We start from the raw sequence: 15,448 nt of genomic DNA, 5'->3' as shown, positions 1-15,448 counted from the left end.
ACACTTGCTGCAGTTTGAATGGAATTACTTTACATGGGGTGTCACACAGGAACAACAACCTATGACAAGGTGTATCCTTACAAAGCAAGAGACCAGGCTGCACGGAGAAACACTACAAAGCCTCCAGCTTGGTGGGGAGAGAGGAGGAGGAGAATCCCAAGGCTGACACCCAACAGCCTGTGGTAATGGCTTGTCCTGCTGCAAGGAGCACTGAGTCTCTGCCATAGTCTGCTTAGAGACTGCCAAGCAGATAGCTTGATGCTCCCATAAGGTCTAGCCATAAAAGCAGGCACTTCTGCGTCTTGGCATCCTGCCTTGGCTACCTCTGGCTGCTCCTTGCTCAAAAGCAAGCAGGCAGCTCAGCAAGGGACTGGGCTACAGACAGCTGCTGGGTGAGAGCCAAGGTGAATCTGCTTGGGATTGCTTAACTGTCAGCCTGAGTAAGCTGTTTTTTGTGCCAGCCATACAGTCCACATACTAGTACTAAACATTGCAAATAGGAAAATAAACGATGGTTTGGGGGGTGAAATCGAGACAAACAAAAGGCGACTGCATTATCTGCTCTCGGCAGATCACACATGCCACCTTATTCAGCTGGATCACACATACATCACTGTATTAAAAGCTCTTTTTGAGGCTTGTTCATTTGTGTTTTCAGTGCTGGGAATAATCACCTAGAAGTAGATTAGGACAGATCAACACAGAGAGTATACCTACATAGAAATATTGGCCAGAACTCTACAAAATGCCTTAGTATTTCCATAAAAGGATGTAACTTTTGTTCAAGATCAAGAGCCATTGCTTTTTTATATCATTTGCTTTTAAATAGCCAATAAAATAGTAACTTTTCTTTTCCTATCTGCTGAAAGCTAAATAGGAAAACTACTGTTCCCTCACATTTGCGAAGTTCCCACCAATACCCAAAATCTGGGTCAAACCAAAACTAAGGGTTAGATCCTGTGCAGGCTGAAGTCCAGAGTGAAGCTCCCAAATGGCACTTGAGTCTGGACTGTGACCATGGAGCTATGGGTTGTGCTTCATGAAAGATGAAGTTGAAAAATGCATAGGAGTCCACACTTGAAATATGTGGCTACATGGAGACAGGTTAAAAAGAATAACCCTTCCCCAATAGGACTTCCCAAATTCAAAACCACACCAGGCAAAGGAAAAAGGAGAAATGGTCCCATTCAGCCCAAGGTAACAGCAGCACTGCCGGCTGCGATGGCACCTCTGTCCCAACACTGTGTGGTTGCCGGTCACTAACACAGACTCCACAGCACCCACAGGGCTATCTGCCTGCATTCAAAGAGAGTTGGGACAGTGGTTTCAGACACAGGGTTTGAATGGTGGGTGGTGCTGTGTGGGGCTAAGAGCTGAAACTGATTATCTTTATGGGCCCCTTCCAACTTGGGATATTGCATGATTCTATGAACTCTACAGAAAAGCAAACCAAGCACACCACTGCAGCAACTCAGCCAACTGGTTATGATGGTGCATGGAGATAAGAGCCCTGGCATTGAGGACTGGCAGGAGACCAGCAACTGTACTTGCTGCCTAAAAACCATAATTACTTTTATCACACTCCCTTCTCTCCCAGAAGGAAGCAAACGCAGCCTTTGTACTGTTTACTCTGCAACTCTCAAGTGTCTGAACATTCTGCACTACTTGAAGACAGAAAATACGCTTCTGATATCTCCTACCAAAACCAGTACAGGAAAGTTTGCAATTCCTTCATAATGAGGACTGGCACTCAACAAGTATGTTACACTCCTGTCTTAAATGACTTAGCATGGTAATAACAGCTTTTTGTAACTCCTAAACCATCTGAGAAGCATCAGTTCTGCTTTTCACATCTCCTACCACCATCTTCCCTGTGCAGGCAATTACATTCACCATACTGCAAATTAGCAGGACTGATCTTTGTAACAGACCCCAATATAGATTTACAAGGGAAATTGAATGTTTTGTTTGTAAGCAAGATGGAAGAGTTAAAAAATACATACTGTAGCATAATAGATCTGTCAAGGCCCAGAGCCAAGCCCCATCACTAAACTAATAAATAACCCATAATGAACACACGTATCATAGGCAAAAATGACCCCCCTCAGAGACTTCCTTAAAAGATCTTCATCTAGCCCCCTGCCAAACCCCAACCAGAGAGCATCTTCTCAAAGTAACATGAAATGCAAACCAGTGATGCTGTCTAGTTTACGCTGGATATAAAGTAAGATTTGACTTGTTTGGAATGGTATCCCATTTTCACCTTTCCGTGGACAATGTGTGCAAGCAGAAGCTCAAATGAATAGGCCGGAAAAGCATCTTCTCCAAAATACTATAAGTACACAGAGTCTAACCATGCTTAGCAGAGCCCAGAAGGAAGGTGCAAAGAAAGGTAAGGTCCCAGAAGCGGTCCATACTCACTGTCTGCCACATGCCATGGTTGATGAGTGGTCCGCTGCTGGTCACGCGGCCTATCCCGCTGTATTTCAGCTGCAGCTCTAACCGTCCTTTGCGCAAAGCCAAGACTACCCAAGTGCTGTCTTGATGGCCTCCAGCAAAGAAAAGGATACCTTCAGGATCAAAGGTTCTAAAGTCGAACTCAGCCACAAGTCTGACCGCACAGGTGTCAAGAAATAAATTAGTTATGCAGAGTTCAAAAACCACCAAGTACTTTCCATACAGATAGCATCAGCTCTAGCAGTTTTGTTCTGTTAAAACATACTAGCTTTCAATGCACTCTCAAAAGACTTACTTAAGCTGTGAAGATAGATTATGAAATGGCATAAAGAATAATAAATACATTATGATACTTTAGTATCTATCTGAGGAGCTCTGTGGCCAAGACCGCCTTTCTCAATTACTGTTTTGGATAATGTTTTGCAAAACAGGACTCCATAATCCAAACAAATAAACACAGCCATTGAAACAACCATTACTTTAGTGACATGCATCAAAACTGGCCAGCACATTCAGCTGTCCTTCAAAATTGTCCTCACCTTGTCAGTTGTTTCCTCTTAAAGCGCAGTCTGATGACAGGAGTTCCACTGAACATCCTCCCCAGGTATAAGGATTTAACGCTTTTTGCAACAGCAAAAGGCACACATGGTATTATGTTCTATAATCAAAACACATTTTTTGAGCACTTACTCTTTTCACACGACAGGATGAGAATTAAGCAGTATGCCTTCTTTTCTCAAACACACAGCTGCTATACAAACAGCAGGCTAAGGCACTTTAACAGCTTTATTCTCAAAATATCTGTTTTAGTTCTGGGAACATTTCTTCTTTCCTTCCCTCACTCCTCTTCTTTGCCTTGACTGAATGCTTTCCTGTTGTGAAATTAAATCACATTCACAAGATACAGCATATGTTTTCTACTGCAACTCAGTGCCCGCAACACCACCAGCTCTTGCTGGTTTATACAGAAGGAGCCTTTGCCACTGAAGCCCATCAAATGCCTGGATTGAGGATGTATAAAGCCCTAGTGCTGTTTTGCAACTTACATCGTATGCCCTGAGACCTTTGCTCTTGGTCCTGCTGGGCCTAACTCAGATCAGTTTGTGCAGTTAGAGGTAACTCATGGCTAAACAGAGGGCTGGCTGGGCTATCCTGGTCAAGCATTGGAAGGGGGAATTGTGGATTCCTCATCCCGGGAAGTAATTAAAATACATTTGTTTGTAGAACAAAGGTACATGGTTTAGTGATGGGAGTCAGCAGGTCATGTTGATGGTTGTACTTTGTGATCTTTTTCAATCTGGATTAATGTGAGATTCTATTCTACGATCCCTGTCACATTCTTTTTGGATTGGAACAGCGGAAACCTAAGAAGAGAGACTCTGAATGAAAAGACCTCCATGAAGAGCTAACAAGACTCCTCCATCTTACCAGGTGAGCCACTGTCCCCAGCTCATGTACCCTCGGCAATCTGACTCCCTCCTGCTGGTCACTCAGCTCAAATGGCTTTGGTCCAGTGCTTCATCAGTTATTCTCAATTGCAAAGTAAATTAAAGGACCATTCTGCATTATATGAATGAAGTCTGACATACCTCACATGTATTCATATCCTGGGAAAGTTTTACTCCCCCTCTGCCATCACAATGACAAGTGTAACTCCCTGGCAAGTTGACACACGTCTGTTCACACAGCCCTTCTTCACATTCATTTATATCTACAAAGACCAGCAAAGAAGAGAGGAGAACACAGCTATTGGATTTATCTGAACACGAATTATTTGGTGAAAAAAAAGAGTGAGCAGTGTTATTTTGTAGCAGCTTCTATCTGACCATCCTCATGTGCTCCATATCCATAGATGGTACTTACTATACCACAGTATACAAAGAGATACAGCAACATGCACAGACACTTCTGAGCTTCCATTGGATCTTGTACTTCTCGTAAGTCCAAGAAATCTCAGTATTCTGCCCCATACAGGCTGGTTCATGCACTAAAAATCACTGCAAGCTCAGTGTGTTGCTCACAACTACTGAAAGGCAGTAAGACCTAAAAAATTCTTTTACTGAACCCTGACGATCAATTTCTGGTTATTTCTTTAATAGCTTTAGAGCATGTAACAACGTTAATGTGTTATTTCATGAGCTTACCATCACAAGTCTTTCTCTGCTCATCATACCTGTAGCCTGCATCACAAACACATTCATATGAGCTTATCAGATTTTTACAGCGAGCTTCTCCACAGATGTCTGCTGATGCTGCACACTCATCTATGTCTGCAAAACAAGTAATTAAACAACACTACATCAGATGAGTAAAATCACTTCACTGTTTGCACACCGGAGTGGGCTCAGGCTCAAGCCATCGCTCCATTTTGGTAAATGAAAAACCAGTATCTTTAGGAATCTACCTCTAGGGTTCAGCTAGACATAAGGCATGATGTCAGGCTTTCAAAACCAGTTGTTGCTTCTTTCTTTGAACCATAAAACACCATTGGAAAGGACAATGCAAAATGAGCCTGGCAACGAAACAAAGCAACCCCATGCAAAACCAAAAAACCCACTCTGTCCATGGGATTGAAAGTGGGGGCTAAAAAGCAGGAAACAAGGAAAAGCAGTAAGACTTTTAATAAAACACAGAAGCAGCATCAGTCTGTGGAAAAGCTGAGATTTCTGTTCTCAGATGAGCAAACTACCTTTTCTTCCTTCAGCAAAACTGAGATCCAGATCTGCTGATCTGCACTAGTAAAGGGGAACTGAAGAAGGACTGTCACAAAGAACAAGTCTTGTCTGAGAGATGTTGTGTGGCTGTTGTGCCTACAAAAGCAGGCAATGGACTGGAACTGGAGGTCTGTCAAAGCAAACAAATGCTTTTCTAACTTGGTAACTAATACTAAGCAAAATCCTGGTACTGGAAAAACGTTTGTAGTATAGAATTTCATATTTACCTTTGCTTTCTAACACATCTTAAAACTACAACCACATCTTACACTTTGTGATTTTCCCATGTATTTGAAGTAGTCTGTGGTAGTCTATCCATAGTCCAGTGTATAAATCAACAGGCAAAAACTGATGTTGTAGTGTATGCACAGAATGATAGGAAGTAACTGCCAGAAACTGTCAAAATGCACAAAAGCATTAAAATGCAATAAAAAATCCCAGCTAGCATTAATTGCACCTGCTGTTAACACCAGTAACATGTTGGCTGGGCATGGACACATAGCTTGTGTGTGACGTTAACGGTGTTCTAATAAACACTGCAATACAAAGCTAACATCAACTCATTTGAATGTCTGCGCACATCAGAATGGATACCATGTAGGCCATACCATCATCACTCCTGACTGCAGAAGTGACAAATAATATCCTGCTCTTTTGGCCGTTAGCATGAATATGTTGAGTCAGGTACGTGAACTGCTCAGAACTGTGTCACTGCATTCATAAGGGGTACATATGCAGACTTGTTTTTCTCAAGACACGAAAAACACTGAGAGCTATCTGTGATCACACATGAGTGTGTGTCTCAGCACGCAGTTTCTTAACGCTTTTAAAATCTCAGTTGCCCAAGTTCTGTTACGTAAATTCACTCCACCATTTCAGACATTTACTTCAGATCCCCACATTCCACTCCCAGCTGCCATGTCAAACAGCGGCATGCTTTCACTGGGGCCTTTCTGCAGTTATTAACAATCAGTGGCAGTGCATTTATCTGTCTTCACCTATCTCAGTTAATTACTTGCTGCTGCGCTTATCTAGATTAAGAAAAATGAAACAATAAATACGCAAACTAAAAACAATAATCACATATAGCACAACTCATGAGATTGGGAAGGAGTGTAGCAATGCAACTGGGCAGTCCTTCCTCCTCTCAGTGTCAGGATACAAGGACTGATCAGCTACAGTGATTTAACACAACCCCAGCCACAGACCTCTGTGAATCCAGCCTGTACTGGGGCAGTGGAAAGCAGCGTGGTAGGACCACAGAGAAGACAGGATACAGTGATGGCATGAGCATCTGCTACCATCCCAGACCTCAGCTTCTGCTGGGCTGGGAGGCAGGACAGGAAGGCTTACCTTCACATGTTTTGCTGTCTTTAAGAGCATAACCACTGTAGCATGAGCAGCGGTAGCTGCCGAGCTTGTTGAGGCAGATCTGGTTACAGCCACCGTGCTGCACTTTGCACTCATCGATATCTGCACCAAAAGAAAGTATTGCAGTCAGCTTTTCACCTCTGACATGATCTGAGGAGTGAGAGTGGGGTAAGGAGCTGGGAAGGGGAAAGAGCAAACAAGGAACACTATCACATCTGCAACCTGATGGTTACAAGAAGCACAGAGATTTCATTTAAGCACTTCAAGTGCATTGGCTTGAGTTCATTTGATAACAGAAAAGACAGAGCAGGAGCTATAACTGAATCTCCCCCCCATAGGTCAGACAGTGCAGCAGAGTATCTTCAGCCAATGGAGGTGAAGAAGAATTTGCTTGCAGAACATATATTACTCATATACTTACGTATATTTATTTTTATGATGGTACAATCAAGTTTGGTATTAAACAACACAAAAAGATATCCTCACTACTACAGAGAACAAGAAAACACAAGAAATTGTGAGTTCACAGCTACTGTGCTTCACTGACACCAGCAGCAAAGGCCTGCTTGATTCAGGAGAGCCTCCTGTATGCCCTACCTGCTCACAATGTCCTGTCTGCATAAGGGACTCCGGAGTCAGCTGATAGGTAGAACAAAAATTTCATGGCGTTTTGTATGAAAAAGAGGGGGATATGCTTTGGACTGGCCAGTTGCTAAGCTCTCATGGCTGCTGAGAGCTGATGAGTCAACTGTCTCAAAAACTTAAATACACTGATTGTGAGTGAGCCTATAATTTCACCACAATATTCACAGTGGGAACACAGGATTTGGATCTGCTGCTGTCTTAGTGGCCACAGTCCTGGACTGGCTGGATGTGCTTTATGGCAGCCATTTAATTTTGGCAGGCAGAACAGCAGAGGCCCTGACAGCCAGAAAAAAAACAGGAATCAGAGAACAGGAGGAATTTTTCAGTATTTCATTACAGAATACAGAAAATCTCTTTGGGCTTGGAACATACTGCATGAATAAATACTCTGCCTGAATATTCTCTCTGGAATTGATGGGATTATACAGTGGAACATGAGTAGAAGCTGTAGTAGAAGCTGCAGTTCCCCATCCCTGGAGGTGCTCAAGGCCAGGCTGGATGGGGCCCTGGGCAGCCTGAGCTGGTGGGGGGCAGCCCTGCCCATGGCAGGGGTTGGGGCTGAGTGGGCTGTGAAGTCCCTTCCAATCTAAGCTATTCTATGAGTGGACTTGCAATAACACTGCACCACTGAGAAGGGATGTAGAAGACTAATGTCAACAGTTTGTGCATTAGCAAGAAATGACAACCACCTGCCGTAATTGTCTGTTGCTACTGCAAGGAACTGGGCAGATAGGCCAGTTTAACAGGATCTAGAATTTGCCCTCTGTTACCACAGTGTTAACAGCATCAGTTGAGGGAGCTGCATTTGCAAAGCAACCACCAATTCAGATGTGATGCCCTTTTCAGAGGAATGGGACAGGAAGTTGGGGCATAACCTCTTAGATTTCCTTGTCAACAGCAAGCTGAAATCCATTACAGCCATTTTAAAAATGCTGGCAGGCGGTTATATGATTTCTATAAGGGCAAAAGTATGAGTGGTGTGTAATGCAGATTCAGTACTATGACTTTTGAACTGAGCATCACATCTCACACATCTAATTTAAAATAGAGCAAAGCCAAACACATCGCTGTTACAGAAAGATAACGAAACATGCATTACCTTTATCACATGTTTTTCCCTGCCAGCCACGTTTGCATTCACAATAGAAGTCCCCCTTGAGATCTTCACACCTGACAGTCCCCTCTTTGTAACAAGGATCAGGAGAACACTGATTTGGCAAATCTGATTTACAAAAGGAATTAAAAACAAACACAGAACAAAACAGAGCAATGCATTGAGGTCAATGACGACAGCTCTTAGTAAAAAGACACTTGAATACTAACAGAGAATCACTATCAGAAGAACTTGCACCTGAGAAAACTGGAAGCTAATGCATATTGCTGACATGCCAAAGAAGCTGCACCAGGAATGTGAGGTGGAATTCATTTCATTGCTAAATGAAGTGAGCTGCTACCACCCCCCCCCCCCCCCACATTTAAAGGGCATCTCGTGGAATAAGGTAAATTCTACTCTCCTCACTTTTGGAAAAACAGAAAGCGGACAGCAACCAAACACTCAAGGAAGAAGGGTGATCCACCAAGGTTGATAGATTGGCTTCTATAATTGGTTGTCTGATTTTCTTTTTTGCCAGAGCTGAGCAATTTAGGCTTTTCTATTATGCAGAATGAAAATAAATAACAAACAGCTACGTGTAGATGGCATCAGAACTGTAAACCACTCATCTGGTTTGCAAACAGTGCTGTGCTCCTAGCACGCCAACACAGAAAAAAGCCTAACTCTCAGTTTTAAGCCAAGTTTCAAGAGTCAGCAATGGATGTTCTCCACAGGGCCGTAGAAAGAAAGTAGTGTCCATATTCTGGGGAGGACTAAGGGAACAAGTATCAAACTATGACACAGTTGAGCAAAGAATAGTATTCACCATTACTCTAGGTATGGTGTCATGCAGATAGCCGAATGATAGCTCCAAGGATTTCCCTGTCCTCTCAAAAAATGAGTTGGGAGCTCTTATGTAGTATCTGTTCTAGTAGTGTTGCAGATCAGCGACGTCCTAAGACTGTAAAGGTATAAACTGTTTTCACAGCCTTAACCAGAAGGAGCAGTGCAGAATACATTTAAAAAGGAAGTCCTAAGACATGAACACATGATGCTTGGGCTTCTCTTTGGCTTCTCTTTTGGTGAGCAGATGTGGAAGTTTCTTGTGCCAGAGTAGGGCTGGCAGTGCTACAAAGCAGTGACACTACCCAGTCGTTTTGGTGAAGGAGACTGAAGCTGTCACAGCTGCTGCAGCTAGCAGCCTTTAGGGGAAGGACTGCTGTCATTAGCAACACCTACAGTCCCAGTCTTGGCAACACATGCTTACAACTCAGCAGAACCCCGTTCAGCCCAGATAAAAGGAAGACTATACAAAAGGTTTTACAAAAAGGTAAGTTCGCATCACGTCATTAGCAGCAGCTCTCTACACTGGGCCAAGAACCATGTCCACTGCTTAGACAAAATACATTGATTTAAATGACAAAGTACAGACATCTGACTCATCCTGCTGTAAAAATTATTAGAGAAACTTCATGAGAAGTGCAATATGCAGTCAAAACAATATTTTAAAAGTATTATTTGTGTGTGACATTAGCAGCCTTACACAATTCTTCCTACTGCACTCTGTTCACCACTGTGCCCATGGGCCTTTTGGACTTCTGGGCTGTGTTTTGGACAGCTGTTAGGGCTGGTGCTATGTTAGGCAGAAAAATAAGGTAAGAGAATAGGGTTGGACTGTGTTCGTGTTATATTTGCCAGGAAAAATATGTCAGATTCTTACTATGGGCTGCACTGCACATTCCTCATTAATGCAACCTCCAGTGGACAGCCCCATCTACATTACACGAGCCTAAACCCTGCAGACACCAAATCACTTGAAGACTGAAGTTACCCACACATTAGTGTGGCAGTTTATCCACATTATTGTGGAGAACTGATTTCTTATTTGCTGTCCATTCTTCATTTATCACAACATGCAATATAAAGATGTCTGCCATTCCTTTCTCTGTAGGGCTTTTCACAGAATCACAGAATCACAGAATTGTAGGGGTTGGAAGGGACCTCTAGAGATCATCGAGTCCAACCCCCCTGCAAAAGCAGGCTCCCTACACCACGTCGCACAGGTAGGCGTCCAGGCGGGTCTTGAATATCTCCAGAGAAGGAGACTCCACCACCTCCCTGGGCAGCCTGTTCCAGTGCTCCGTCACCCTCACCGTAAAGAAGTTCTTGCGCACATTCGTGCGGAACTTCCTATGCTGAAGTTTCAGCCCATTGCCCCTAGTCCTGTTCCCACGCACTACTGAAAAGAGACCAGCCTCGCCACTACGGCTCCCACACCTCAGGTATTTATAAACCTGGATCAAGTCCCCTCTCAGCCTTCTTTTCTCAAGGCTTTTAACTCAGTTTCATGATTTCACCCAACTCTACCAAAACACAGCTCCAGCCACTTCCTCCCTTCAGGTTCTCTTCATCTGTAACTAGCACAGCTTCAGCTCCTAGCTGGGGGCAATGTCAATGAGCAGATAATAACTCATCCTGAGCCCCAACCGAATGCTCTACAGAGGACAAGGGAGAAGAGAACCAGAGGGCTGTTCTGGGATAGAACATGACTAGAATCCTGCCAAACAAATGTGTATTTTCAGTATTTCATCTTGATGCTCAGAAACTAGAGCCTGAGTAACCCTACAGGACAAGCATACAAACTCAACCTGCAAGAGCCTCACAGAAACAATCATCTCCTCAGCACAAATTAGGTCACATTACTTTTCTTCCTCACCACTCCAGCTTTGCAGAGTTGAAGCAAAGCCACAAATAAGGTAGAAGATGTGCCACACAAAATACAACACAGTCATGTGGGCTGCCTCCAGCACATGCCCATCAGAATAACCCAGGTAAACCCCTGCCCAAAGACACACCACCAGAGGCAGTGGTTAAAGTGAGGACGACCCATCACAGAGCAGCTCCTTCTCTTGGGTAGATCAGAATTTGTATACAGTAAATAGAACAGTTTACGGATGGCAAGCCAAGTCTTTTTGAAGAAGCACCAACCAATCCATCCAGACATGGCGAATGCTGTCAGTCAACTGTGTTGGTAGCCAACACAGGTCAACAGGGCTTGTCTTGAGCATCCTCATTCTTCAACTCTTAAACTGGATTCTCATGTGTCTTGCAAAGTCAGATGGAAATAATATTGCATAATAATAAAATCTTTCTATCCCATCAATAATATGCTGATAGTCTGCTCCTCCTCTCATGAGCATTTGAAAACACAAGACAGTTCTATGCACTCCTTGTGGATTCACAGCTGAGCAATCTCACCAGCTTCACTGATGTTGATTTACACCATTATAAGCAAAAAAAGAGCTCTTGTTCCCATTGATTTACTCAGTCTTCAGTAAAAGTATTAAAAGTAATAAATAAGTGACACTTTGTGTGCTTTGGTCTATGCCTGATAGCACATATACGTCTCCTAATTGTAGACAGAGAATAATGTTTCAATTTCTCAAGTACATGCGGAAACAAGACTCCCTGAGTACAGACATCGCGGCTTCCAGTTCCTAATCCTGCATTCTGAACTAGCATTTTGATATTAATAAATGGTACAAATTAAAACATCATTTGGAAAATGCTAGGTTACGAAGATTACGACACTCAACACATAACAAAAATCTCATTGTTTTTTTAAGGTCAGATGTAACTCGGGTTTCCAAAAAATCTTGTAGCATTTTCCAAACTCTTGCAGAATCAAATCCCTGAATCCTAGCTGACCCACAATACCTCCTTTAGAAAAAAATCTACCTCTGCAGATCAGAATATAGGTATCTATGTGTAAAGCAAATATCTATGCATGAAGCAAGCGTCTGAGTTCTGTCTGCGGTCAGTGGAGATCTAGTCAGTACTATGGAGTACATAAAGTGGTCTGGCTCTCCCTAGAGCAGACACAAGTTGGTCAGTGGCATCACTATACAGCCACTGAATACAGACTTACTCTCCACTGACTATAACGGGACCTACACACCCATAGGCAACTGTGCTGGAAACACCTGCATCTACCTGTCTGATTCTGGAGTTGAACCCTACCTGCAGCCTCAATCTAAAGATCCTATGAAACAGAACATTCAAATGTCCCAGTAAGGTGCTTATTCACTAACACAATTAATATGTGGACCTTATTTCTAGCATAAACGAAACACCCTCCAACTGTTGGGTTATGCAGTGTCCCTTCATGTCAGATTAGAAGAGCCTTCCACTACCTTGTTTTGAGAAGAGAAAGAGACTGTTAAGAAACATCACACTTAAATGTGTCTCGCAGGCACAAACCCTGGAGAGCTACACAGCCTTTTGGCAGCGTCTAGGAAAAATAAGACATGCTGGAATCAGCTAAGCACAAGGTCTGTCATTTTTCCAAGCGCATTTCAGGCTCCTTTTCCTGTGAATTAACAATGGCCAGCCAAAACTCAGCCACTTAAAAATATTTTAGTATTTTAATGGGGGAAAATATTGTCATTTTATTGCCAAACCACCGCATCTCCAGTGGACTGAATCCCTAAAAACAATTACTCAGCTCTCATTTTTTCAGAACACAGAAAATATCCTCACCCTTCAGACTTCTGTCTCTGAAGCACAGATCAGCTATTTAGAGCCAGTGTTCCCAGCCGATGCCACCATTTGCAGCAGCAGCAGCTCCCACCTCCCTGGTGTGCTACGCACAGGAGCAAAGAGAAACACCCAGCCTCATATCCTACACTGAATTAGTCTGCACAGCACACAGGTACCTCAGGTCTGAGAGCTCCCATTCCATTGGCTTCAACTTCTGTGAGTGATACGTGAGGGCATTACATGAGGACAAGTCTAGACACACCACTTATTAACTTTGGAATTCACTCTTCAGAAAAGAGTGCTCATAAGCATGAAAGCTTGACAAAATTCTGATCCTGCTTTGGTAGCACTGGTCCGAGCATAAGAATGACCCAACTCGGTCACAGTAGAAGACTGAACCGCAGGGGCAAAAATGAAAGTAAATACACGTGTGCATGGTTTTCTCACCATTTTCAATGATCTGCTTCCATAGTATGTTAAGAATATTTAAGAGAATGTTTACATGGCATCTTTAGCACTGCTAAGCTCAAGAGGAAACTGGAAAGGTCTCACAATTTACTGAAATACCAATCCCTAGTGTCAGCAATGAGTAAATACCTCTCTCCCTTCTACACAGATATCAGATTGACCTCCAAACTGATTTGAAGATTTAAAGGCTGTAAAACCTACAGCACAATCACGTGATGAGTGCAAAGGACCTCCTATTCAAAGCTGTCAAAAGTCTGACATAAGCCTGGGTTACACTGTAAGCTTTTTTAAGGCTACTTAATGGGGGAAAGACAAGTTAGCATTCAAAAGAAAACTAAAGGACTAGCATGGAGTACAACCTTATGGTAAATCTTACTACTTGTCCCTCTTGCTTCTCAGTTCATCCAGACATCAGGGAAGTGGTAGGAAATAAATGTCCTGCATCATAAAATATCAAACCACTGAGTGATGAGTGAGAAAAGGCAAAAGGTTCTAAAAGTGAAAAAGCCTCGTTCTGTTGTTCAGATTAGACAATCAGTATGGAAGGTCAAGCACAGAAAATAGAAAGAACAGTATTAAATACTAGTAAAAAATGTAGGTAACTGGCCTGGTTTCAGTATTTCAGGGAGCACAAGAGAACATTTAGCTAGCATATACAAAACAAAAATGCTTACTATGTACGCATGTAAGGAAGTCTGGACTTCTCGTATATGGCGACCCATATTTGTGAATACAAGCTGAAGAAAAGAAAACAAAATTGGTATTATTACAATAATTACATGGTGGTTGTTCAAAGTATGTAAAAAGATATCTAGCCTGACGGTGTTTCAATAAGCAAGGTTTTGGAGGGCATATGCAAAACCTATGCAACAGTATCATCTCCCAGATGTCTTTGACTTCTTAAGTTCATAAACATTTTTTAGCTCTGATGTACAGTGGAGTTATAAGCCATCTGAAGAGAATGATCATTTTACCAGATGACACTATAAATGCATACTAGTAGCTACTCAAATCTGGCCTAGTAAATCTCTTCTGAATCTAAAAGGCACGTGGGGTTTTCTCAAATTGTTGGAGTTTGTGCTTTTAAATGCTACAGGTTAAACACAAATAGAAAGCAGTACGGTGGCACAACGATGACACAGTCAGTAGAAAAAGCCAGTGGACCAATCAATAACATTTCATAATACAGAGATCAATTAATAGCTAAGATAATTTAAAAGGGAAGAAAGTGGAAGTCTAAATTATTTACCAGTTCTAGAGGCCACAAATAATAAATGCAACATCAACATTTTAGCACACACAAAACGCACAATCTATGCAAATATAAGTTTTAGAAAAGCCCTTAAAATCACATACAAATGTAGAGTAAGTCTTAACATTAGAAACCCATGCTTATTGCAGTTCTGGTTTCCATCACTTTCCTTAGAAGAGCTTCAGCTGTGACACACTCCAGTGCCAGGTACCACATGCCAACGAGGTAACAATGTAAAAGCTGCAACTCACCCAAGTATTTCGGGTAAAAATATTCCTGTAGGAGGAAAGAAAAAAAGCAAAGATTTACTGAATTATACTTGCTTTTATTGTTGTTCTACTAGTGTTTAACAGCTGCTGTTAGTTTGGTGGTCTTGCACAGCAGCTGTTAAATAAGATCCAAACATAAAAATCCTCATTTCTTTCATTCCGAGCCAGAAGAAACACGTGGTCACAGATGTATTTTGTCTCATGAGGATAGTGAGAAACATCAGTTCCTATCTCAGTGCATGGCTGGACAGCTGACCTGCCAATAGCAGTGACTGAGCATTAAGCCACCTCACCACTATCTCAGGGGCAAAGGTGCTCACTGTAAGGTACAGAGAGGAAGACGGATATAGGCATGAAAACCAGAGGGCAGGTACAGAACAGCTTGGTCATCCTTGCCTCCTCAGAGTCCCTCTGCTGAGTCAGAGCACTTGACACAGTAGCCACAAAAATAAAAGGGTACACCTTGCTTTTGTAACAGTTAATAACTTACATCTCCAACAACATCCACTGTCATGCTGCCCACTACATCACCTCATGGAAGCTGCCCATACAACGAAAAGAGTACTGAGAGTTTGTGGGGGGAGAGAGACACAAGAGAATGGCATGGAACTGTCAGGGGAGGGTCAGGTTAGGGATTAGA

The 15,448-nt window shown here is 42.6% G+C and overlaps 1 protein-coding gene across 1 annotated transcript in view; it reads right to left on the bottom strand.

Moving 5' to 3' along the window:
- The window catches only part of GAS6 (growth arrest specific 6), a 41,993-nt gene that overhangs the window by 13,212 nt on the left and 13,333 nt on the right, over positions 1-15,448 (bottom strand). The window contains exons 3-10 of the mRNA XM_072340191.1: positions 14,791-14,815; positions 13,962-14,024; positions 8,287-8,409; positions 6,525-6,644; positions 4,602-4,727; positions 4,047-4,168; positions 2,997-3,115; positions 2,422-2,611 (exon numbers count right to left, since the gene is read on the bottom strand). Of these exons, the coding sequence (XP_072196292.1) occupies positions 2,422-2,611; positions 2,997-3,115; positions 4,047-4,168; positions 4,602-4,727; positions 6,525-6,644; positions 8,287-8,409; positions 13,962-14,024; positions 14,791-14,815 (888 nt within the window). The remainder of the gene's footprint in view (positions 1-2,421; positions 2,612-2,996; positions 3,116-4,046; positions 4,169-4,601; positions 4,728-6,524; positions 6,645-8,286; positions 8,410-13,961; positions 14,025-14,790; positions 14,816-15,448) is intronic.

The sequence above is a fragment of the Excalfactoria chinensis genome, chromosome 1 (genome assembly GCF_039878825.1).
Source record: "Excalfactoria chinensis isolate bCotChi1 chromosome 1, bCotChi1.hap2, whole genome shotgun sequence".
Lineage (NCBI taxonomy): Eukaryota > Metazoa > Chordata > Aves > Galliformes > Phasianidae > Excalfactoria > Excalfactoria chinensis.
Note: the sequence above shows the minus strand (reverse complement) of the source record. Positions and strands in the feature narration are given on the sequence as shown.